Source organism: Pelobates fuscus, chromosome 3, assembly GCF_036172605.1.
Source record: "Pelobates fuscus isolate aPelFus1 chromosome 3, aPelFus1.pri, whole genome shotgun sequence".
In the NCBI taxonomy this organism is placed as follows: Eukaryota; Metazoa; Chordata; class Amphibia; order Anura; family Pelobatidae; genus Pelobates; species Pelobates fuscus.
The window spans coordinates 376,928,340-376,954,080 of NC_086319.1; the positions used below are offsets into that span (position 1 = coordinate 376,928,340).

A 25,741-nucleotide genomic window follows, 5' to 3' on the forward strand; every position below is an offset into this window, starting at 1 on the left:
ATCAGATTATTCGAAAATGAGCTCCCAACTTATTGAGACAAAGGTTTGTGAATTACCTGGAGTATAGACCCAAAACATTGCCTGATCCTTTGTTTGGTCCCTTTTACAACATACTGTAGATGCTGAAGTTCTCTTCCCATAATTACTACGTCTAGCTGCAGGACACGAGTCACGATACAATAGACTCAAGGATTCCAGAAGATAGTTATGGTAGCATAGCTGCACAATATTATTTGCATTGCTTGAGCAATTGAGTAATGTATATTCAGTCCTCGTGTATATATCTTTTTTTTACAGCATAGACCTTTCATAAAGCTATTTTCAATTCAACAGTATACCAATGATGCTAAAACGTATACTTAGATTGACTTTCGCCATGCTTTACAATACAGCACCTTATGGAAACATCACTCACTCAATGGGAGTCTGGCTGTCATTAGGTAAAAAAAGTCACTTTCACATGGGACAGACGAACAACAATCTGCTATAATATACAAAGCAAACTCACATTAAAATCAATCCCTTAATTTATTGTTGCCTGAAATAAATGAAAGTTTGCATAAAATATTAAAAATGTCCATACACCATTAATACAGAAGGCTCAGCAGTCGGGAAAAAAAAAAGGACTTAATACTCCACACAATAAATGACCTGTCCCTTCAGGAAGGTCAAAACTTTTTTTATATATACATTGTGCTAGAAAATAATTGCCATCAGATGTACATCCTAACATCAAGTCTGCCTCCTCCAAGATGGCCGCAGCATTGCAGCTTGTCGTTTTTCTTCCATAGAGTAGTTCTGCAGCATAAATGCACAGGTAAATAAATATTTATATTTTTACCAGTGGTTGTAGGCCCACGTGCTTTTCCAGTGGACACCCAATCAAAAGCACCATACCACTGGGTAGAGTTTAATGAAGTAGTTTTTTTTTTTTTTTTTATTGCATTAAAAGTGAAGAATGGATCACGGAGATAATTTTACAAATTAAAAAAACGGGGCGTCAAGTTAATATCATACATGTAACTTGTTCCTATCAACTACTTGTTTATACGTTTGCTCGTGCAACGTATAAAATAAAATGATGAGGTCTATAAATCAGAATTGACAGGTTTATCATAAAAGTGCCTTTAATACTTTTTAAAAACAGATTTAATTTTACCTGCTAATAAAACATTATAAAAACAGGTAATTTGGGTAAAAAATTTCAAATGGAGCATTTTTTTTCTACCACCGTTATGGCAGATGATGTTGCTATTTGGTTTGATTATTCTCGACAATCTGCGATTATTAAAAAGGTTAAGAAAAACGCAAAAGCGGCCATATTGAATGAGTAGCTCAGGTTTATGGCAGATATGCCATTAGAAAAGATAGCTTAATGAAAACTATTAACTCAGTGACAGTTTACGCTCTATTAACTTAAAGCTTTGAAGATGGCGGATCTGTGAATATATACATTTTTGGGGGGAGTTTCAGAGATTTATGCAATGCTATAAAATGTTAGACTTTACATAGAACAGAAGAAAAAAAAACAAATTTCACATATTAGGTCACAATAATATCAGCAGATAAATAAAAATGCAAAAAAAAAAAAAGTTCAAATATATTGCAAGAGAAGTTTTTAAAAGAGAAAAAAAAAAAAAGTTAATTTATATTTACAAATTTTCAGCCAATATGGAATTATTGCAACATTGTTTCACCAGGTCTATCAGTGACTTGTTTGATAGTATTCACGAAAGGAGTTGCCTGCATTTGTAAATCTATAAGCTCCCATGAATCTTTGGGAGATAGTTATGGTCAGGATCATCCACTACACCCCAAATTGCAAAATTGGAATACCCAAGTATTTGAATAATGCAAATATTTTCAAGCCTAGGTGCACTTTTTGCATTTTATATGGACTCTGTAGGGTTAATTTGGAGGAATTTTACCACCTTCTACAGTATTTAGTTGGAAATCCAATAGAAAGTAGGGAAAAAAGGCCCAAAATAAATAAAACGATAATTGCCTCTAGATGGGTCTTTTCTGCAACAGATCACTGGTACTGATGTCCATAGAAACTCTGGTTGCTCAATACTCTCTACATGGGCCACTACACTTCATAGAAATGGCATGAAACTGCACTGGCACACATAATACAGCTAAGCGTACTTCCTTTTACGTGAACGGAAAGCCGCGTTGATGTACCGCGCATGCGGATCACCAACCATGATAAACCGTTGAGCACAGATGTATGTTTGCGAAAGCTCTTCAGACAACACAAACTAATGTCAGACAAGAAGGAAAAGGTGTTAAAAAGGAAAACTATGTTTAAGACTATTGAAAATAAAATTTTACATGTATTATAGCCCATTACTTTGTAATGTATACATATAAAATATTTACCTTGTTTCAATGTACAAAACGCATTCACAAATCCTGACCTAACGTGCAAATGTCCGGCATTTAAAATGCACGGAGGTGGTCTCAGGCCTTCAAATAGAGCACAGAATGGGCTGGTAAGTGGGATTATGAACAGCGGACTAAAGATGGCTTCTCCCACAGATCAAGGCTAGCCAGAAGATGCACTGAACGATTATTTATAGGTATTGATTACAAAGTAATACAGTGCTATATTACGTGGGATCTTATTTTCAGTAATAGGGAGGGGAAAACAATTTTAGTTTTCCTTTAAGATTTCTTTTTATCCCTATTTTTACACTTTTAATGGCATGGAAACCAATCCTGGATATTTGCTACATTTTGCATGCTGGGAAAGGAATGAACCTTTAAAAGCAGACAGGGCAAGTGTGTAAAAATACAGCATTATAAAAAAAAAATAAAAAATAAAAAAAATGAGTCTATGCAAGTTGTATTAACATTGTTTTTAAGATGATTCAGCGTATAAAATATATTTTGTTTAATCAACCCGTTTTGTGACGAATTCAGACGTTAGACCCCAAATACTCCCACGTCAAAAGTGATTATTAAAATGATCTTCAACTGCTGAACGATCTAAAAAATAATAAATGTTAAGATAAACAAATTGCCAGTCCCTACTGCTTAATGTAAAGATTTTGTTATGACCAGATATCACGTTGATGAAAGGCACAGGGGGAAATAAAGAAAACAAAAAACGCTGCACCTTGTATTCTTAATATCGCATATGGCCTTAAAAAGTCGCTGGTTTCCATGGCACCATCTGTGCAAGTTTTTTTTTTTTTAAGACAAGTTTTCTAACCTGCTTATTAAAAACAAATCCAATTGTATTCTTTAACACTGAACAACTGTTGGTTAACTCATTATTTTCTTATTAGCCTTATTTTTTTCGGTTTGACGAAAAACAGCAGCCACTCGCAGTGGCTTTCTCATGGAGGTAGACATCTTTGGGTTTCTCTGAGAAAAGACTCGCACGTGGCTCCACGGTACGGCACGGCTCCATGGTAATGGCTACACCGACACCACTGCGTCCTGACATCATATGAGTAACTTCTGTCCATATGTCCGTGGCCGGGTCGTAGCACTCAACACTGTCCAAAAATGTGCTCCCATCATATCCACCTGGGTATCAGAAAATAGAAAGACTTTCAAATGGTGGTATAAAACACAAACACAAACACAAACACACACACACGGTTATCCTCTAAAGTGAGAATTCAGAGTGAATTCCAAGGTTTAAAGGGAAACTATAGTTTTTTTCCTGGCACTATAAGCTCCATATAGTGCCCCCCTATGTCCAACCCACCCACCCACCCAGTGGTGCAGAAGGGTTTAAAAACCCCTTCTGTGACTTAACTGAGTCCACGGGGCTGGGGCTCTGTCTCCGCTCCTCCCTCACAGACGTCAGCCGGCAGGAGATACCTAATGCGCAATGGTCACACCCTCATTAGTTCTACCCCACAGGAAAGCATTATGCGTTGCTTTCCTCTGGGTTTTCGGGTGACACTGAATGTCCTCATACATAGCGTGAGGACGTCCAACGTCAGATCACCAAAAGCTACCTAATGAACCGGAGGTCCCTCTAGTGGCTGTCTGGCAGACAGCCACTAGAGGTGTAGTTAACCCACAAAAGGTAATCATTGCAGTTTATTAAAAGCTGCAGTAATTGCCTTTGCAGGGTTAAGGGACCTAGGAATATGCACTCAGATCACTTCAATGAGCTGAAGTGGTCTGGGTGCCGATAGTGTTCCTTTAAGACTAGAAAGGGTAAATGGGAAAAATTCTGTAAGTCGGATATTGTTCCCATTTGACTACCAATGCCTTAAATTTTTATTTCTCTTTGAATTCTCACTTTAATGAATAATCCAAACAGTGTAAAAGCATCGATAGAATTAAACGCTATTATTGTAATTACAGAGCGGTGAGATAGAGCTGTACAACTGCTAAATTAACCATACAAGTAAATAATCCTATTCAGGCATGCAGGAACCCTGCTCAAACAAGCAGATTAAAGCAGCAATTTCTAATCTTGGTATTCCTCATGTTCTTAATTACATTTCCCATCACTGGTGGAAAGGATGATGGAAATCATTATAGAAATTAGCTTAACCATATTAAACTCACTTACTTTATAGAACAATCAAATGTTTATTTAGTCAGCAGGGGGTGAAGAAATAGGCAGAGGAGTAAATGTGATCAGCTTTGATACCCAATTTAACCTCTTAAGTACCAAACTTCTGGAATAATAAGGGAATAATGACAGGTCACACATGTCATGTGTCCTTAAGGGGTTAAAAGCTCGCACTAGAGAAACAAAATCCGCATATTGCGAGACCAACTCACTCAAATGGGCAATATTTTGGAGCATCATTTACCTTTTAGATTTAGTGCCTGTTGATTGCACCGTCACTTCCCCGAAAGTGGCGTTTGCTCAGCAGAGTAAATGCTATTGATGCATTTCAAGGAACATTCCGAGCACTGTCGTGGTTATGGTGCCCTCTTAATGTAAATAATCAGTTTCCCATCAGTCTGACTTCTTACCTGGGTTCTACCAGCGCTGCTCCCTGCCACTCTGCAGCCAAGAGCGAGTACCAGAAGCCCCTTATCCAAGCCCTGCAGTGTAAGGTCAGCCCACGCTCTCAGCCAATAAGCCAAGTCTTGCACCACTGGGCTTAGCCAATTAAATAGCTGCAGAGAGCAGGGAGTGGCTACCAGCGGAATCCAGCTAAGAAGAAGTCAAAATAAAGGGAGAGGGGGACACACCTGAACCTGAACACGTTTCACGCTTTGTCATCAATAAGGTGTTTGACTACTTACACTAGGGGAAGGTAAGTGCACTTATGGCACTATAACCAATAGAATGCAGAGTTTCCTGCCACAGGGAGAGAATGCTTGTCTCTTGCAGTGTTCCAATTAAAACAGACAGAGCAGGACTAATGAACCACTGGATTGCAGCGCACCCAGAATATAACTGCATGGAATATTTACCCAGAACGTAGATCTTGCCCAGGTGCACAGTAACCCCCAGTGCACTTCTTCTGTGTTTCATGGAGGCCACAAAGCTCCAGGTATCCTTTTCTACATCGTATCTTTCCACGCTATTCAGCTGGTCTGTCCCATCGTAGCCGCCCATTGCGTATACACTGGTATCCATGGCACATGCTCCTGGAGGAGAGAAATAAAAATGTATATAAAACTTCTATACACACACACACACACAAAGTTATCTAAAAACAGCCATTAAACCAAATGTATCCACTCTGGCATGTACGTTACAATACATGCCTTTTTCCCCTTGGCAGGTACTTGAATGGTTAGGTGCCAGGTGATCATCATTCACTGGTTACCTGCAATATATGGAATTAAAAGGAACTCTCTCTAGATCTCGGTATGGATTTTGTAGGAGAGCGGGGGCCTCACTGAGCAGCTATCCCTTCACCAGCCATTACCTGGCTGACAGATCACACAGACAGGCATCAAGGAATATGAAACACACACATACCTGCAATCTACGTGCCAGTTTTACACAGTGTATCCAAATGTATAATTATAAAAAGCTTAAAATTGCTTCATCTTGGGTTTACCGTGCTGTGCCATATCACAAAGCACAAATAAGTAGACTGTTGTGGTATGGTCACAACGGACGATTTATTACAGACGAGTTTGTAAATTGCAATGAGCAGAAATGAATAAATCCTTGTGTGTCTTGAAGAAAGAAGAAAAAAAAAACCAAAACAAAAAAAACACCTCTTGGGGCAAGGTGTTTTGGGGCATAAGGGGAATGTCTGGCTTATGTTGAAGTGTGTGTCAGAGGGAAATCACCAATAACCTAAATTAACACAAACGTTTTAATCATTATACAAGAAATGTAACTTAAATGTACAATTAACGTTCTATGATTAGCTCTAAACTATTTAAAATAAAAAAAGTTCTATATAAAAAATAAATAAATCATGCAAATTGTCATATACATAGTTTAGCAATTTTGCTAGCATATACATAAATTAAACATATATTCAGTACTGCAAGGGTAAAAAAAAAAAAAAAAAAAATACATAAAAAGCGACACCTTCAAAGGGTCTCCAACTGCATCACAGACAGCTGTGGAGAGTGCTCTCAGTGATCAAAGTATGTATTGTCTGTCTAACTGTGATTTGAGTGTGATTGCTGACATTATGTTCAGCGAATGCCAGATTTGTGTAGTTTTTTTAAAAAACTTTAAAATGTACAGAATATTAGATCCAGTTATCGGCTATTGGCCCAAAAGGCAACTGATTATCTGTATTGGCTCTGGAAAAATTATATTGGTTGATCTCTAGTGGTGTATGCTAATAGTTTGAGATATTGGTTATTTGTTAGAAGGTGTTTTTTTTTTTTGTTTGTTTTTTTTCCCAGGTGCTGTCTGAAAGTCCAGTTAAAAAGAATTGCTAACACCTTTTCAGCAGGATTGTGACTACCAAAACAGGAGTGCTTTTATGTAAGGTAAAAGGCAATTCTTCCCCAAATCGGACTCCAGTGAAAATGGAGAAGAAAATTGGAACAGTGGGACTGTGATCCTATGGACATTGTTAAGAGCTCGATAGCTGCAGACATAACAACGAATATTATATATGGTTAAAAAGGAAGAAACACAGAGTTTATAAACAGGCACATTTATTGGGACAAAAAGTGCAGGCAACATTTTGACCAAATGGGTCATTGTCAAGCAGATGTACCCTTCCTTTCAATTGACCACTGAAATACATGTGCTTGCAGATGTATGCACCGTCAATCTGTCAGAGTTCCATAATGGTCTACCCCAGCTTCATTCTAGCACCAGATCCCATACACCCTTAAACCCAAAACACTAAAACAAAGAGGTCACAGATGTCCGAGACCACAGTGTCTCCAAGACACATTCCGAGCAAGTCTAGCCCTGAGGAAGCCAACTCGTGCTACTCCTGATCACATTCCCACCAATTTGTTTTTTCCTCCTAGAACTCGGAGCACTGGGACTCAAACACCCACCAAGAATGACTCCACAGGTAAATCGGTATCGTAGGAAACAGTCTCCAATCATTCTGGCCAAGATGATGATTTGCCAGAAAGAACAAAAATCGCCCAGAATAAATCTCCAGAAGACAAAAGATAGGAACATGAACAACCCTTAGCTAACCTGTACTTGGCTGTTTGATTATGCAAATTCAGGAAGTTGCAGTTCCCGTGTAAGATATTAAAAGATATTGTGTCCAAACAGTTCCTTATTGCTTTCATTACAAGACAGGACGCGGTTCTGAGAAAAAACGGTGAGGCCAGGTGCTTGCTAGAGCCATTCTGTAACAGGACATGTAAAGATTGTGGGCTGAAACAGTTAAGGATTTTCTATGTCTGTGTGCCTTCACAGTTTTGCCTAAAGCACGGACGAAAGAACAAAAATGGAATGTCGTTTGACCAGTATAAGAAGGAAGTAAAATGTTCTCTTTTTTCTCCCCTCTTTTTTTTTTTTTAAATTATGTTATTTACTACCATAGACTTTAAATCTATATTTTCCATAGTTTTGGCCACAATTCAAACCGCAAAACACGGCTTGTGATTTAAACACTATCCCTACAAAGACGTATGGTGGTGCTAGCATCATGCTGTGTGGGGGGCTTTACGGGGACTGGGAATCTAAGAATTCATCATATCTCTCTCTCTATAATCCCCTCCTCTATACTTTTCATTATAAGCATGGAAACAAAAATGCATTTCTCAAATTTGGACTTGTAACATTACAAATATAATGGGAGTTATCTCAGGACTTGGGGGATGTTAACCCCTTAGTGACATTAGGATGTTCTATTACATCCTAGGAAGCCTGGGTTTTAATGCAATTGGTTAAATCCCTGCACACACAAGGGAGACCCAGGTATAAATTGATGAGCTGTATGCAGTGCTTAAAATTGATTTATAACACTGTGGCTGAGTGATTACGCACCGCCATCGTGATTCTCAGGCTGCAAGCTGACAAGGAAGACCCCCAGGGTTTCCTTGCCGATTGTGATCACTGATGGGCTTTGCCAGCTGCCCATCGATGATCAGTGTGATCGGCAGAGACAGCATGCTGGGCTTCACCATGAGATGGAAATCTCCTGGTCATCCTAAAAAACAGCCAGTAGATAACAGTCACAGACTGCTCTATTGTTATAGCTAGGGAGCCCATCTGCGGTTTTCAGTACTGATATTAGCAGTGGAGAAACCTTCAGGGTTAAGGTAAGACAAGGGTTAATGCTCGGTAATGGTTAGAGATAAGTCACTTATCCAATTCCAATACCAAAGTCAGTCGTCGCTCAGTCTCCTCCAACGGCATCCGAGGAGGGGGGGGGGGGGGGGGGGGGGTTTAATGTGCATGCGCTGCAAGTTCATTAGGCCCTCCCCATGGGACTTTCACAGACGCTGGATGGTAATAATTTGTATGGAGGCATTTAAATAGAAAATCTTAAATTATGTTGGAACAAACATAGCACAAATCAAGGTGTTTGTCTATTAAGGGGTTGATGAACACCAAATCAGGTTTACATTTTTTTTTTTAGACATGCACAGCTGTGAATTTGTTTCTATTGTACTTATTTTTAATACACACACACACAATTCCAGTTACCTCTGTCCGGATTCTGGTAGGAACTTGGCGTTCGGTGCCAGGTATGTTAATAATTGAATAGCTGCAGTATGTGTGATATATTTTTCACTGATGTAGTTATTAGCAAACAGGAGATTCCAATCTACACTGGATGTTTTTATTAAATAAATGAAGAAAAGATTTATAGATAGAGAAACCACTAAACCGGCCTTCCCAGAAATATAAAAGACTCACCTGCTCCACTCCGTACAACATTCATAGCTGCAATGTCCTTCCACTCGTCTGTCTCAGGGTAATAACACTCAGCAGAGCTCAGTCTATTCGTCCCGTCGAAACCGCCCACTGCGTATAAAAGCCTGTTTAACACCGCCACACCTACTCCAATCCGTGGGGTTTTCATCGGGGCTACAAGTTGCCATTCGTCTTTTTCTGGGTCATACCTGTGGGCACGAGAGGAGTTACGAGGGAACGTAATACAGACTATATGTGCTTTATCCTGTAAACCCGAATATTGAGAGATAACTCCACTTAAGAATCCCCTGTAGTACCATGGTGTGCTATTCTGTTTTAAATGTGTTGAAGGTAAGGGATGGCTAAAAAGATACAAGCTCAGCAGTTACTTTGCTAATTAATTAACACACGATACAGTTGGTGTGTAACGGGAAGGCTGGAACAGACGTATTGTCAATACATTTCTAGATACTATCTGGGGTATATTTTAATGGCTTTAAATGCCACTGGGAACCTGAGTCAGAGGGGCTGACTGTACTGTGTGAACATGTGCTGCCATGAATAATTTTATAGAGAGTCATTCTCTAATGAATGAGTTGTGATTAAAAGTGAATTTCAAATTATTGGCAAAAATAGCTGAACTGGAAATTTTGAGTAAATTTTCCAATTTGGCGATTTTGATCTAAGATGTGAAATGTAATACGAATTCCCAATAATTTACACGCTAGTGAATAACCCTGCAGAGGCTGTGACTAAATAAAACGAAATCCTTGCTCACAATGGAAGCTCTTACATCATTATCTACAAACCCCTAGATTGTGCAGGGCCTGCTACCAAATAAAAATAACTAAGCCAATCTAATGTTTATCGCACATTCTATAGTACGGCTAGTTTTATTCCATAAGCAGTGCTTTTACATGCGCAGCAAGAGCTTCTGGGAGTTGTAGTTCACTTTATGAGTTTCCTACTTTAGAAAACCAATACATGAATTACAGCTGTCAAAAAAACAAAAACAGTGATAACAACATGTACGGCAGTATTTGAGGCGCTCATACGATTTATGATAATCACTCCAGAACAATCAACTAACATTATTATTTAGGGTTAGGCTGTACAGTGAACACACAGCCAAGCTGTGCTGACATCACGGTGTGGGAGTGAACTGACACTGCTGGGATAAAAACAGAGCAGTAATATCGGGAGAGGGAGATGGGGTGTGAGGGACAGTCACAAACTCTTCATGTTACATTCACACACTAATCAGCTGTGACTAAAAAGTTAATTTTCTATAAAAAAAAAAAAAATTATATATATATATATATATATACACATACATATATACACACACACACACACACACACTTTTATTAGTTATTTAAAGATTACCTGCTTGAAAACTGGGGTTAAACACTCTGGAAAAGTGCCGGCACCTTCACAAACATCACGTCACTGGCAGAGTGTGGCCATGTGATTAAAGGTTGGTAGTGTGTCCAACTCAGCGATTGTTAAAAGTGTCAATACAAAACCAAGAGAGGTGGCAGTGCCCTTTCTGTGTTTACCCAAGGCCTGTGCACAAGCCTATGAGTTTATTTTACTGGCACTGAGAGAGAACATCCTGTTGGCAACAGAGCGCACATACAGATACCATGCACACCAGACACGGATAAAAGCATGAACAGGAAGCTCCAGACACGGATCACTTTAAGGGGCATGGCATTGTAATGGTGTTGGTGCCATTAGACTGTGTGCATCATTCCCCCAGCTCAGCATATCAATACTCTCCAAATACGGATACAAATTGATATGGCCAACTTTCACATTACCAGTAGGTGAACAAGGACTCTTCAATCATTGGATTTATTTAAAGAGCTTCAAACCATTTTACCCAGAACAGGGAGACAGAGTCCTTCACCTAATAGCACCATAACTACTAAAAAAGGTGCGTAGACTGCAACTTTAAAGGAGCACTATGGAGTCAGGAAGACAAGCATGTATTCCTGACCCTATAGGGTTAAAACCTCCACCTAGCCCCCCCCGGGCCCCTCATGCCTCCATAAATAAAGCAAAATCTTACTGTAGTGAAGCCTGAAGCTGTAGCTTTGCATGCCGTTTGCCTCAGAAAAACAAACTGTGGCGAAACCGACCTCGCCACATGTCCTTGGAGGGGGCTGATTGCCCGCCTCTTGCCTTTGGACTATGGACCAGACTTTATGGGAATGTGATACCCCAGATAGCCATACCATGGAGCCTATTCATATAATGAAAGACTATGGGAAAGACTTTAGCTCCATGGCAATTGTACTGTGTGAGTAGGATCTGCGCGCTATTCGGTAGTTTTGTGCGTGCAGATCCCAGCTATCTGGGGATAGGTGAAATGTCTGTGTGTTATGTGTAAATGTGACTTTATGTATTTTAAAGTGTTTTATGTTGTTTTGCAACCATGTGGTTAATGGAGTCTGCCTTTAGTCCTGGGTAATTGGATTACTTCTCCAATTAACTCCAGGGCAGAAGGGAGGAAACCAGGGTGCATTGTGGGGATGTTTTTCTGCCAGCCAGAAAGGAACAAAAGATACTTTTAGTAACTTTTGAACCCCTGGTTGGATTCATGCCATTTTTTAATATGTTGTTCCCCTGAATGGATTGATTGTGGATATGTATTTTTATGTGAATGTGATGTATGGTTTTAAAGTTATGAAAGTTGTGTAAAAGTATATTTTACACTGTATGCATAATGGGATTATGTGTCACACTAAGGGGAGGGGATGTGTGGGAGGTAACATCTATGTCATTGGTTCTTTTATGCCTCCCCCTGGGTGTGGCCTGTATGTGTGAGTTGGAAATAAAAGCCAGGCTGGATGAGCCAGTCCAGAGTTCCTGTTTTAACCTCAAAGTGATGTGTCGTCTCATTATTGGGGGAAGGATTTATTGTATGCTGTTCCAGTTGACTGCTAGGGGTACAAGCCTATTCGTATGGTTCCTATTCAATGGTCTACAGCATTCATACGCTTGGGATAATTTAAAGGTTTCTCGGATTCGGTGATTATGGTGTCTGCCAGAGTGCTTGGAGTCCTCAGGAAGCACTAGGAGCATCCATTAACGGAGGTACCAAGTCGGGGTGCCAGGTGATCCGTTACATTGGTGGCAAGCGGTGGGATGGCGTCCTAGTGTGAGGTAAAGCAGCTCAGAGACACTGTTTGGATTTACAAATTGAGGGCAACGCTAGTAGTCGTGCAGCGCCCCTGGGAGCAGACAAGTATGGAAGGTTCTGGCTCTGGAGATGATTGGCTGGCCGAGGTGAGGCAGCGAGTGGCCGAGTATGGGGATGATATACCCATGGAGACACGCCGGGTGATCTGGAACCAGGTCATGGCTGAGCGAAACACAAGGCTGGACCGAGAATTCCGGTTGGCAAAAGAGAGGAAGTATGCTCAGCAGCAGGAGCGTTACAGCAGCCGAGTAGAGGCTGCATCCGAGGAGGTTAGCCGTCTTTCCCTGAGGCGGCGGGAGGAACCCGAAGTGGGGGTCCTCATAGACTGGTCCTGTGAGGAACCACAACAGACAGGTAGAGATGGGACCAAGGTCTCTCCACCGGGATGCTGGGCAGCCGGCCCAGATCCCCAGCAGCAGCCAGAGTTGCCAGGTGGGGAAGCAGGTGGCCCTTACTCACAAATGTTGAGGGGCCTCACGGATTGGTCCTGGGAAGACCCACAGATGGCAGGTGGAGATGGGACTGCGGTCTCTCTACCGGCCTTACAGGGATGCTGGGCAGTCGGCCCAGATCCCCAGCGGCAGTGTGCGTTACAGGGAGCTGAAGGTGCCGTTCTTGCTCCCCAGCGGCAGTCTACGGTGCAGGGAGAGGAGCCTGTTATCCCCTCTCCCCAGCGGCTGAAGGTGTGTAAGGGAGAGGAGTTTGTTATTCCCTCTCCCCAGCGGCAGCGCAGCTCACCAAGGGGAGACAGTAAGCCCCTCACCAGCGCAGATGGGACCGTGGTCTCTGCGCCCTGCCTACAGGGAGTACAGAGGGTCAGCCCTGCTCCCCAGCGGCTGAAAGTGTGTAAGGGAGAGGAGTTTGTTACCCCCTCTCCCCAGCGGCAGCTTAGCACACCAAGGGGAGACAGTAAGCCCCACACCAGCGCAGATGGGACCGTGGTCTCTGCGCCCAAGTTACAGGGAGCTGAAGGGGCCGCCCTCCCTCCCCAGCGGCAGTGTGATTTGTTGGGAATTGGGAGCCCAGTCTCCATTCCCCAGCGGCAGAGTATCCAGCAGGGAATGGAGAGCCCAGCCCCCTTTCCCCCTCAGCAGGACTCTGTGCTGGGAGGAGAGACAGTCGGTCTCCCTCCGCAGAGACGGGAAGTATGTATGCGAGAGGAGATTGTTACCACCTCTCCCCAGCGGCAGGTTAATGTACCAGGGGGAGACTGTAAGCCCCACACCTGTGCAGATGGGACCGTGGTCTCTGCACTTCCAGCACAGGGGGTAGGGACGGTCGGTCCTGCCCCCCCACAACAGGGCTGTTTAGCCAAAGGGGAGACAGTCTGTCTCCAGCAGCAGAGCTGTGTAACTAAAGGGGAGACAGTCGGTCTCCAGCAGCAGAGCGGTGTAACTCAAGGGGAGACAGTCGGTCTCCAGCAGCAGAGTGGTGTATTTAAAGGGGAGACAGTCGGTCTCCAGCAACCAGGCTCCAACCAGACTACTCCCGTGGTAGTGCTGGCAACAGGACAGAGTACCGCTGGTCTCTGCCCCCTCAGCAACCTACCAAGGCAGCCTACCAGTTCCCCACACAGCCGTGGTGAGGCACCTGAACCTGGACAAGATTCTCCCTCACCCAGGTGTAGTAACTGTTTATTGTGGGTGGGCTGCTCTGCTGTTTCTGTCTTGTGGGTGGGCTGCTGGACTAACAAGGGCACTGACCGGCAGGAGGTCAAGTACCCTGTTAGTCTGGGGGGTAAAGGGGAGAAGTGTGGCGAAACCGACCTCGCCACATGTCCTTGGAGGGGGCTGATTGCCCGCCTCTTGCCTTTGGACTATGGACCAGACTTTATGGGAATGTGATACCCCAGATAGCCATACCATGGAGCCTATTCATATAATGAAAGACTATGGGAAAGACTTTAGCTCCATGGCAATTGTACTGTGTGAGTAGGATCTGCGCGCTATTCGGTAGTTTTGTGCGTGCAGATCCCAGCTATCTGGGGATAGGTGAAATGTCTGTGTGTTATGTGTAAATGTGACTTTATGTATTTTAAAGTGTTTTATGTTGTTTTGCAACCATGTGGTTAATGGAGTCTGCCTTTAGTCCTGGGTAATTGGATTACTTCTCCAATTAACTCCAGGGCAGAAGGGAGGAAACCAGGGTGCATTGTGGGGATGTTTTTCTGCCAGCCAGAAAGGAACAAAAGATACTTTTAGTAACTTTTGAACCCCTGGTTGGATTCATGCCATTTTTTAATATGTTGTTCCCCTGAATGGATTGATTGTGGATATGTATTTTTATGTGAATGTGATGTATGGTTTTAAAGTTATGAAAGTTGTGTAAAAGTATATTTTACACTGTATGCATAATGGGATTATGTGTCACACTAAGGGGAGGGGATGTGTGGGAGGTAACATCTATGTCATTGGTTCTTTTATGCCTCCCCCTGGGTGTGGCCTGTATGTGTGAGTTGGAAATAAAAGCCAGGCTGGATGAGCCAGTCCAGAGTTCCTGTTTTAACCTCAAAGTGATGTGTCGTCTCATTATTGGGGGAAGGATTTATTGTATGCTGTTCCAGTTGACTGCTAGGGGTACAAGCCTATTCGTATGGTTCCTATTCAATGGTCTACAGCATTCATACGCTTGGGAGAATTTAAAGGTTTCTTGGATTCGGTGATTATGGTGTCTGCCAGAGTGCTTGGAGTCCTCAGGAAGCACTAGGAGCATCCATTAACGGAGGTACCAAGTCGGGGTGCCAGGCGATCCGTTACACAAACAGTCTGCTGACATCATCAGAAGTGGTAGCCTGATCCAATCACAATGCTTCCCCATAGGATTGGCTGAGACTGACAAAGAGGCAGATCAGGGGCAGAGCCAGCATGATTCAAACACAGCCCTCGCCAATCAGCATCTCCTCATAGAGATGAATTGAATCAATGAATCTCTATGAGGAAAGTTCAGTGTCTGCATGCAGAGGGAGGAGACACTGAATGTTTGGGTGCATTTTAGGCAGCCATGACCCAGGATCTCTAACAGCCATCTGAGGAGTGGGCAGTGAAGTTATCACTAGGCTGTAATGTAAACACTGCATTTTATCTGAAAAGACAGTGTTTACAGCAAAAAGCCTGAAGGGAATGATACTACTCACCAGAACAAATTCAATAAGCTGTAGTTGTTCTGGTGACTATAGTGTCCCTTTAAGTAACAAAAAAAATATATATATATTTAAATGTTTTAGGAGATGATAATGAAATGCTTATCTCATCTACAAACCCTAATGCCTCCCCATCATAAACATCCATCCCCTGCTCCCATCTGTGTCTAAAACTCTATGGTAATCCCAAACATTTAAATGTAAATATTGTTTTAATCTCTGACTTTGTTTTTTTTTTTTTTTTTTTTTTACACATTTATTGGCAGTGAATGCAGTGCAGCAATTGGTTGCAAACCAAACACACACCGTATCACAAAAATATATAAATAACAATCCTCCGTGATCGCAAAAACGTAATTAGAAGAAGAAAACTCCACTGCATTTTTATTTTATTTCTGCCCCAGTTATAGCAACTTCTATTGAAATTGGCACATTTATAAACCGTTGAAATAATACCAGACTTTAAACAAGGTTATTTTTAAATTCCAATTTTCCCACTATGTGAGACCCATATATGTCAAACCTAGACAACTTAATGCAGAGAACAACACCAGCATGGAAACAGAAAATGGTCCACAATTTAATTTATTTTTTTAGAAGCTTTAAATAAAAATAAATAAAAAAAGCCAAGATTTGATGCTTGCAAAATACTATATAAAACAAAAAAGCTGAAGAAACAAATGATATATATGGGATTTTAACTTTGTACCAAGTATTAAGTCCCACTCTTCCATATAAATAATCAGTGATGTTAATCACTGATGACAATTAGTATTTAAAGGGACATATAGACACTAAATCAACTTTAGCTTAATGAAGCAGTTTTGGTATATAGCTCATGCCCCTGCAGTCTCACTGCTCTGCCATTTAGGAGTTAAATTACTTTGTTTATACAGCCCCACAACTCCTTGCACAGACTTCCGAAACACTTCCTGTGTTCTAATTTTTACACTTTCTTTATTGCACAGACTGTTTAATTTGGAATATCTTATCTCCTGCTCTGTTAATAGACTTCAAAACCCTGCAGAAGTCTCCTTCAGCTAATCCTCAATTTACACAGAAGGAGACAAAAACTTCTAAAGCAAACTAATATCTGACCGGAAATGTAACCATTTTTTTTCATGCAGGCTGTGTCAATCATAGCCAGGGGAGGTGTGGCTAGGGCAGCATAAACAGAAACAAAGTGATTTAATTCCTAAATGGCAGCATTTAGCAGTGAGGCTGCAGGGGCATGAGCTATACACCAAAACTGCTTCATTAAGCTAAAGTTGTTTTGGTGCCTACAGTGTCCCTTTAATTTTGCCTACAGACAACACATCATCTATTCGGGAAACTAATCCATCACAATTCCCTTTTATTCAAACACCTCTAATAAAATGAAATATTCTATATAACACTGAAATGAATAATCTGAACTATCATTATCTATACATGTATGTAGAAAAAGTATATCGGATATTGGCCACAAAAATAAAACTCCACCTCAACGGAGGCTGCACCCACCTTTCCACGCTGTTGTGATGTAAACAGCCATGAGATCCACCCACTGCGTAGATCTGCCCATCTATGACGCCAGCTCCTACCCGGTTCCTGGGCACACTCATAGCAGCGCAAGGTGACCACTGGTTATTCATTGGGTTGTAGCAATCAAGAGCGTCTGAGTCTCTGTTGCAGTCCGGGGCATTATTGCGTCCTCCTACAGCATATAAAAGCCCTCCTAACACACATCCAGCCAGACCACTACGGGGTTTTTCCAGGGGAGCCAAACTGAGCCACTCGCCGTCCACTGGGTTATAGGCCTCTAGAAAATTAAGAGATTGACGGTAATATCCTCCAGCCACATATATGAATTGAGGAATATTGGGAATCCTTCCTTGTTGGCACATGGTGGGCTTGTGAAGAGTGAGGTCCTGGAAGATTTTAGAGAGGTAGTCCTGGCAGAGGGAGTCACCTCGCAGGATCTCACAGCGCTGGAGTTGCAGCTGCAGAAAATGGGGTGTGAGCGAGTGACAGCGCACAGCCCGTAAAAGCGCCTGGATATAAGGTCGCCGATTTTCACAGTCATATTTCACCCAGTTTATACAGGCATGGAAGACCTCAGATTCACAGCGCACATTCAGTTCGTCCCGGCTAATTAAATTCACCAGTTGGCAACGAGAGAGGTTGAAAAACTCCTCCTGCTTTGAAATCTGGGAGAAAGAAAATAAATAAAATTAGAGCAACAGGTACAAAGAATGCCAGCTAATGTGGAATACAACAATGGTTTATTTAGGTTTCATCACTCTCCCCACTGCAACTGGAACTGGCCAATTCCTAAATTATTGAAAAAAAATGTAAACTTGAAAACTGGAAACCATTGATCTAGAATATAGGAGGACAAGATAGACAGATGACTATTGTGGAGAGGACAATACAGAGAGTGTAAAATTGGGGTACAGTATAGGTGAGATGTTTGACTTCTAGAATGTATTTCCAAATTACTGGCACTGGGCTCAGACAGACCCTTTTGTTACCCCAACCATACATCATTAGCACGCCTTCTTTTCACAAGACCATACCTTTCCGTATTCATTCATGGGCTTGTGAGATATATAGCAGCCTCTGGCAACCAGTCTAATCATGAGATAGGATGAGAGCAAATCTTTTCGTCAGACAGGATGAGCAACAAAAAGGATGAGCAACAAAAAGTTTATTGACTGTCCGAATAGATTTTGAGAATAGTGCTTTGCACAGCATTTGCTATTAAACACCGCTCCAAATCTCAACTGGAGAGGTGGAGTCAGGAACTTAAAGGGACACTATAGTCACCCAGATCACTTCAGCTCAATGAAGTGGTCTGGGTGCCAGGTCCCTCAGGTTTAACCCTTCAGATGCAAACTAAATTTCAGAGAAACTGCTATGTTTACATTTGGGGTTAATCCAGCCTCTAATGGCTGTCTTCAGGACAGCCACTAGAGGCGTATCTGCAACGCTGTAGGCACATTTCGCCTCCATCGCGCAGAGCGTCTATAAGAAAAGCATTGAGAAATGCTTTCCTATGGGCACTTTGAATGCGCGCACGTCACTTGCCGCGCATGTGGCTCTGCTGACGAGGGTGCCCGGCGCAGGATTAAGGTAAGCTGCTGAAGGGGTTTTAACCCCTTCAGCGCCACGGGAGAGGGACCCTGAGGGTGGGGGCACCCTCAGGGCACTATAGTGTCAGGAAAACCGCTTTGTTTTCCTGACACTATAGTGATCCTTTAAATAGCGTGCCCCCAAATATTGTGTGCATGCTTATATGGTTAGAGGAGTCTGACCAATAGGACAGGCTAATAAACGGTTGTGTTTGTGACTGTTCAAGAGTAAAAACCTATTATAACCTACACAAGAGGCCTCCATTTAATATTTGTGGATAAACTTATTTATTAAATGATTTAGTATGAAAAAAAATAAATATAACAAATTTATATTTTGATTGTTTTGGAGATATATATATTATATTTTTATTATTTAATTATTAGGGGGGGGGGGAGGGTAAAACAAAAATATTAAATCATTTGAAAAGCATATCCAATAATATCAAATCGAGGCCATTGTTATGGTGCTTGGAGCACCACTTAAATTACCTGACGATCAGTTCCACATCTACTAGTAAAGAGATTTAAAACAAGGTTCCGGATTTTTGCTGGATCTATGGCTGTGATAGGTCTGCACACACGGACACAGCTTAGACACAACATAAAGGAAGCAGGGCTTCAGCGCACGAGACAGACACACAGAACAGGAAGTCCCTTTAAGTCCATCTTTGATGTCAGTGCGCCATAAATAATAATCAGTCACCGGAATAGAGAGGGGGACAGACTTACAATAGCAAACCAGAAATCTACAGCAACACAGAAAGGCCACATACAATATTTTTGCACAGACACACACACACACACACACATAGTAAAGGTTCGTTTTTGCTTTCTAAAAACGTTAAAATGTACTGGCAAAATGTATTTTTTTTTAAAAATGCTAAAATACATTTAAATTGACAATGAGCACTTCTTTCTAATGAAAGAGGGAAGTGATCTTTGCTGAAACTGCAGATTGCATCGATAGCATTCTTTGTTGTCAAAACAGGAACCTATTTTGAAGAATGCAACAGGACCATCTTGGTAAAGAAAGTGTTAAAAGGTACCTATTTCATATGACTCTCCTAAAGATCAGCAGCTTCAGAGATCTGTTCATAGTTTTTGGAGCCTAAACAGTCCTTTCTATCCCTAAAGGGATACTAAGCATTAAAACCTTAAAAAAAAAAAAAAATAATAATAAATAAATAAAACACCACAACTACATTCTAATGTAGTGGTTTTGGTGTACTGGTGCGGTAAAAAAAAAAAAAATAAACCAAGCCCAAAAATTAAAACAAATTAAAAAAAAAAAAAATAACACACCTCACGAGCTGTGGAAATGGTTATTGGATTTAAAGGAACACTACAAATACCATAACCACTACAGCTTGCCTGGGTCCGCTGCTAGAAACTCCTGCAAAAATCTTACCATTAGCTTCACTGGGGCGGGGTAGAGGTGACAGGTGTGCAGGGGAACCTGGGTAAGTTGTCAAATCGTACTTACAATGGTTTAACTACTTACTGTGGGAGGGTGTCAGGGAACTCCTGATACAATAACCACTACAGTGCTTGGAGAGTTACCATCAATAGCGTTCACATGGAAATGTACAATCAGGAACTGCTCGGAATTCCATATCAACAAGCCAGAATACTAACAAGTTCTTTTAAAATGAACGCTAAAATTCTGTATTTAAAGAAGATACTTCAGGCGACTAAATCGGCTCTAACAAAAAGAGAATTAATCTTCCTATGACTACTGTTTGTTAACCAAAGGAGACAGAAAGACACAAAAAAAACAATCTTTCTTGATAATGGTCTACAAGGACACCATAACCGTTTTAATTCTTAAAGTGCCCCATTGTCTTTAAAAAAAAAAAAAAAAAAAAGTATAAACCACGACCTTATTTGGAACGAATACCTATGGACATGACGCTTTTAGACACATTTACTTGAACCATCTATCCTGCACTCGTTCAGGTTATGCGCCTGACATCTCTGCAGGAGGGAATTATTTTTAGGATAGGTCTAGGGCAGGCGTAGAGTGATTTGACTGAAAATGGATTTCTTCAGAAACCCCTAGCCGCACAAGGGAAGAAAGAGCAAATTCTCGCCATAATGGATTCCATTTAGAGCGTGATGGCGCAGTAGGTCACGAGTTAATCAGCACCCAAACCATCCAACCCCCCCCCCGCCTCCCCCACTTTATCCTTACAGGAATCTAGTTTTTCGTGGTGTCGTTCTTACATACATGAACCCAGCAGAGAGAGCAAATTCCAGCCGGGGAGGAGGAGGTAGTGACTCAGCAAGAAGAGGATCACGTTATTCTTTAACATGCCCTTCGACATGACACTGCACAGGGGAAAATCTGACTTGTCGATGACACGGTCATGCAGATGGTATTCCCGAGATGGGTGTGGAAGGGATGATAAAACAATAATGGCAATTTAGATAAATGCTACGACTGGGAAAAGGTGGATCTCTAACTAAGGGTAACCAGTCTTCGACTCAAATACAATAACGTTGGCAAAGCATTATAGGAGTTATAGTTTTATAACAATTGGTAAAATCTCAGATTGTTATAAAATGTAACACTTGCTGTAAATATTCATGAGATAGAATGTTCGCTCTTCCTGTCTTACAACATGAGACGCTCTAGTTAGGTGTGCCAGACCGCACTGAATTAATGCCAACGTACAGATATTCATTTTACAATGTACTGGCATTTTGTGAGAAGTTTACATCCCTAAGAGTATTATTGGGGCCTCCCAAACACAAAAGGCAGCAGATTTGACAAATTGTATCCAATTTTAATCACCGCTTTCAGATGTAAGGAAATATTAAAATTGTATTTTGTATTGTTCGGAAGGATTTCAGACCCAGCGTTCAATATTGAACACTTGAACCACTTAAAAGGGTTAAATAAAAGCAAAAGTAATGATTAACCTAGTTAACTAGCAGCATGTGCTTTTCTCCCTTTCCAAAGTCATTTCCTCTCCTACAATTAGATAATTATCCACTACAAGAATTAGAGTCATAAGAACTCTGTAGTTGATGGGGACCACAGTTCCCTTGATGCTTCACCAGAGCTTAGGCTAATGTGATCTGCGGGGCCAAAGTTTGCATCGCTGGTCACGGGTTCCATCCTTAGAACCCACAGGAAAACAGAGATATGGGTGTACTTAACCTGAACGAGTGCTAAAAAGCCAGCAAGTTAAATCACTGTACTAAAGCTCGAATTTCTATCATTTTTACATGTGGTGCCACCTAGAACAGAAGCAAATCTTGCAAAAAATAAAATGTAAGAATACCATATTTATAAGGTGCTGGTTGTAAAATACAAGCAAAAGCTTCTCTGTTCCTAGCTTTTACCTCTCTGCAGTCAGCATTTTAAAATAATACACCACCCACATGTGCAGATATGCGTTATTTTCTATGGAAAAATAACCTTTAATCCAATTTCTTCTTCGCCTCTTGTACAACGTGTAAATGTTGCCAGCACACACCATCACGTGTAAATTGTGATTACAGGAGCCTGCCCTAGCCATTTCAGGGATCTATACCCACGAAACGAAGTCCATGGGGCAGCTGTTACAGACTAGGGATGCATATTTTGACAATAAGCCCCGAAAATTAAATATGGGTGGCTAACCAATGGCAGTAGAGGAAGGTGGCAGCCATCTTGGCACCATAACTTAATTTTGATTAAATGGTTGTGGTGCTTAAAGTGTTCCTTAAAAGGAATACGATTATCAGCATGTTGTTGAGCTCCCTCGCCTTTAATTTCCCTGTAACATTTTCCTTTCTCTTCACTCAGCAACAGAAATTTTCAGCCACACGTCTTCCATACAAAATATCTGTCAGTCACTGTAAACATGAGTGACATCAGGTGTATGAGGTGCAGTTTCAGTGCTGTCTTTCATAGTACTGCTTGCACACATAAAATACTAAATATAACATTTCTAACTACCTCCATCAGTCTGGTTTTTTTATTTGAAAGAATAAGGTACATTTTTCTCTGAGGTAAAAAAGGGTCACACTAAGCACCAAAACAACTTCAGCTTATTGAAGTGGTTTTGGTCAATAGACCCTGCCCCTTATCTCTAGAAATTTTAAATACTGCCATTTCAGAAAAAAAACGACAATCTTTAAATTTTGCTATACCCACGTCTCAACTAATTGTGAGACTGACAGCTGCGAAAGGTCCTTCTTGGTAAAAATTCTAAATAATTTAGCATAGCGTGATGCTGCCAAACGCTCCCATAGAAATACATTAAATTTCAACTGTATGAGAAGGACTGGATCACAGAGAAATGGATACTAAAGAATATTATAATTAGAAACGTTTATTTGTAAGGGAACATTCCTTCCACCATAACAACTTAAGCACATTTACATTGTTATGGGGACAGGAGTTTACAACGCCTTCTTACCTTCAGCAGGTGAAACATTTGGCATGTACCGTTTTCCCCCCATAATGGGCATCTACTGCACTACAGAGCAAAAAACGTAAAATGAGGCTGCAGAAGTGATATTAAAGCAGCTATGGGGTGCGAGTGTCCCTCTAATATTACACTGTTCAAAGGATTTAATAAAAAGTGATTTATGATACACGAGCCAATTTGTTTCCTAGAATTCCAGGTTCTATTGAACTCTTTAAAATCGAAAGGTCACCTTTTTGCCACAGTTCTGTTTTTACCTCACACGGTTCACACTCTGAAGCGGTTAATGGGTTGAGGTGTGCAGAGTGAAGCATGAAAACACTTATGTCCACTTCACAATCCCGGGAGTTGTGCCATAATTTACCAAGCATGAGCAGAACAGTCTTATTTTAATTCACAGTTAAAGGAAACACCACATCTACGATCCAGCATGACTCTGCAAAGCGAGCTCCATGAAAGCTGGTTTGGCAAGTCTGCTATGGAGGAACTTTATTGGCCTGCCCAGATAATATTTTGCTTAAAGATCTGAAAGATCTAATGCAAAATACATATTAACCCTGAAAGCGAATTTATATTTGTTTTAGGGCTTAAATAGCCACCTTAGATACATAGCTCACCTGATTATTAATTTTTTTAGCTATAATAAATTTCAAAGTCACTTTGAATTCCTGAGAATACACGCTTTAGTAAATAAGACCGATCGGCTGACAGGCCAAGTTGCAGTTGTGGAATGTTACAGTCCGACGTGTTGCTAGGCTGCTACGTGCAGCTGCCCATGGACACCATGTTAATTACGCGAAGCCAACAACATAGTGGTAAAGTCTAAGAAGATAGTAATAGTTAACTAATCAAATTCTATAAACAGGGCGAGCACAATGTATAGACATAGCGCTAGTCCCAAAGTGACACCAAGCTATGCCAAGTACGACAGGTGCATGAAGAAGCACTCTAAGACACCATAATCACTACAGCTCGTTGTACAGGTTACAATGCCAGGAGTCATCTGGCCCCGTTCCAATATCAATTTTGTCCACCACGTCTGGACAGCAATCCTTGGGGGAGATTGTCCGCAGACACTCTGATAGGTTTATTTGCTAAAGTAAGAATTCAAAGTGAATTTAAAATTTAAGGCCAGAGCAAGCGATCTGCTATTTTGACTTTAAAATTGAAATTCAATCTGTAGTAGATAAACCTATGAGTCAATGAATTCTGTCCAAATACAAAAGAAAATGTTTACCGCTGACGCAGAAGGGACATTTACACTATACAGACAGTAAGGGGCTGAATCACACGTACTCTGGACATCCACAGTTAGCGTCAGACGGTTTTTAAAATATAAATGGGATGGCTCCAAGGATCCCTGGCACAAGATCTACTACAGCAGACTATAGTGGTTTTAGTGCCTAGAGTGTCTCTCTAAACTACAAGTATTTAAAGCCCTCCCATAAGCTACAATTATCATAAACATTAAACAGTACTGCAACAACGCCACTAAGGGGGAAAAAAAATCCTTTCTACATAACTCCATTTGTTTAAGGGCAGGTTAGTAGTAAGTATGTTTAAAAACGTCTATTAAACCAGTCATGCAGTAAGAACACACATATCTTGACTCCAGCCAGGCAGAGGACAAAGAAGGAAAGAAATATTCAGTTGGAACCAAGTATTTCCTCTCTCCAACATACAGTATCAATGACAGCCAATACAGAAGGACTAAAACATGGCAGCCACACAATGATTTGTATCGGGGGTGCCCAAAAGGTAGATTAGAACTACAACTCCCACAATGCTTTGTATGCCTTTAGAATGACAAAGCATCATGAAAGCTGTGGTTTTAAAACATCTGGGGATTAACCTTTTGAGCATCACTGCCTTACACATTGCCACCTAAAACCTTTAGCTAATCATGTCTTACCTCTCCGAAATTCAAGTAGATGTATTCCCGAGCCTTCTGGTGCAGTTCATGGCAACCAATCTGCTCGGCAAAGCTTTCGATTCCGATGGCATTACTGGGATCTAACTGCTGGATGAGGAAATCGCAGCAGGCCTTGACCACGCTGTCCATTTGATACATAACTGCCCCGTTCATCACATGAATCACACACTTCTCCCCAACCGATATGCTGGCCGTGTAGGCAAACTCTAGAAGTCGTTCCATCACTTTGGGATGTATACCCTCAATGGGTATGGTCTCCATGCCACACTCCTTGAGTCCGTTTGTGAACATGGCTCTGAACACAGGGCTGCTAGACGCCAGGACAATCTTATGGGCCACGAAGTCGGCTTGAAGTTCATGGTACTTGACCCTCAGCGTGACATCACAGAGCTGTTGCCCCAGCCTGAGCTCGTTCATGATCTGAAAGGCCTGATTTGTGTGGTCCGCCAGTGTATACTGAAACTGACGGTTGCCATTGTTGTGGGAGGGTGTGACTTCCGCTTGACACTCCGTGGCGTACATCGCCTCCTATCTTTCTCTGGATCCTTTAGCTGCACATTATTCAACGGGGAGAAAAGAAATTGTGAAGAATAAAAAAAAAAAAAAAGTCAATATTATTTTTCCATTTTGGCAAAAGTTGAAAAAATTACCAACGTCACTGGTAAATGAAATAAAAAGGCAGA

The 25,741-nt window shown here is 41.4% G+C and overlaps 1 protein-coding gene across 1 annotated transcript; it reads right to left on the minus strand.

The window, feature by feature from the left end:
- Nucleotides 1–2,821: 2,821 nt before the first annotated feature.
- Nucleotides 2,822–25,741, minus strand: KEAP1 (kelch like ECH associated protein 1). The gene is made up of 5 exons (XM_063449469.1): nucleotides 25,038–25,741; nucleotides 17,095–17,780; nucleotides 9,248–9,453; nucleotides 5,404–5,580; nucleotides 2,822–3,537 (listed from the first exon to the last, which is right to left on the minus strand). Exons 1-5 carry the CDS (start codon nucleotides 25,578–25,580, stop codon nucleotides 3,296–3,298), a joined length of 1,854 nt encoding a protein of 617 aa, XP_063305539.1. The 5' UTR covers nucleotides 25,581–25,741; the 3' UTR covers nucleotides 2,822–3,295.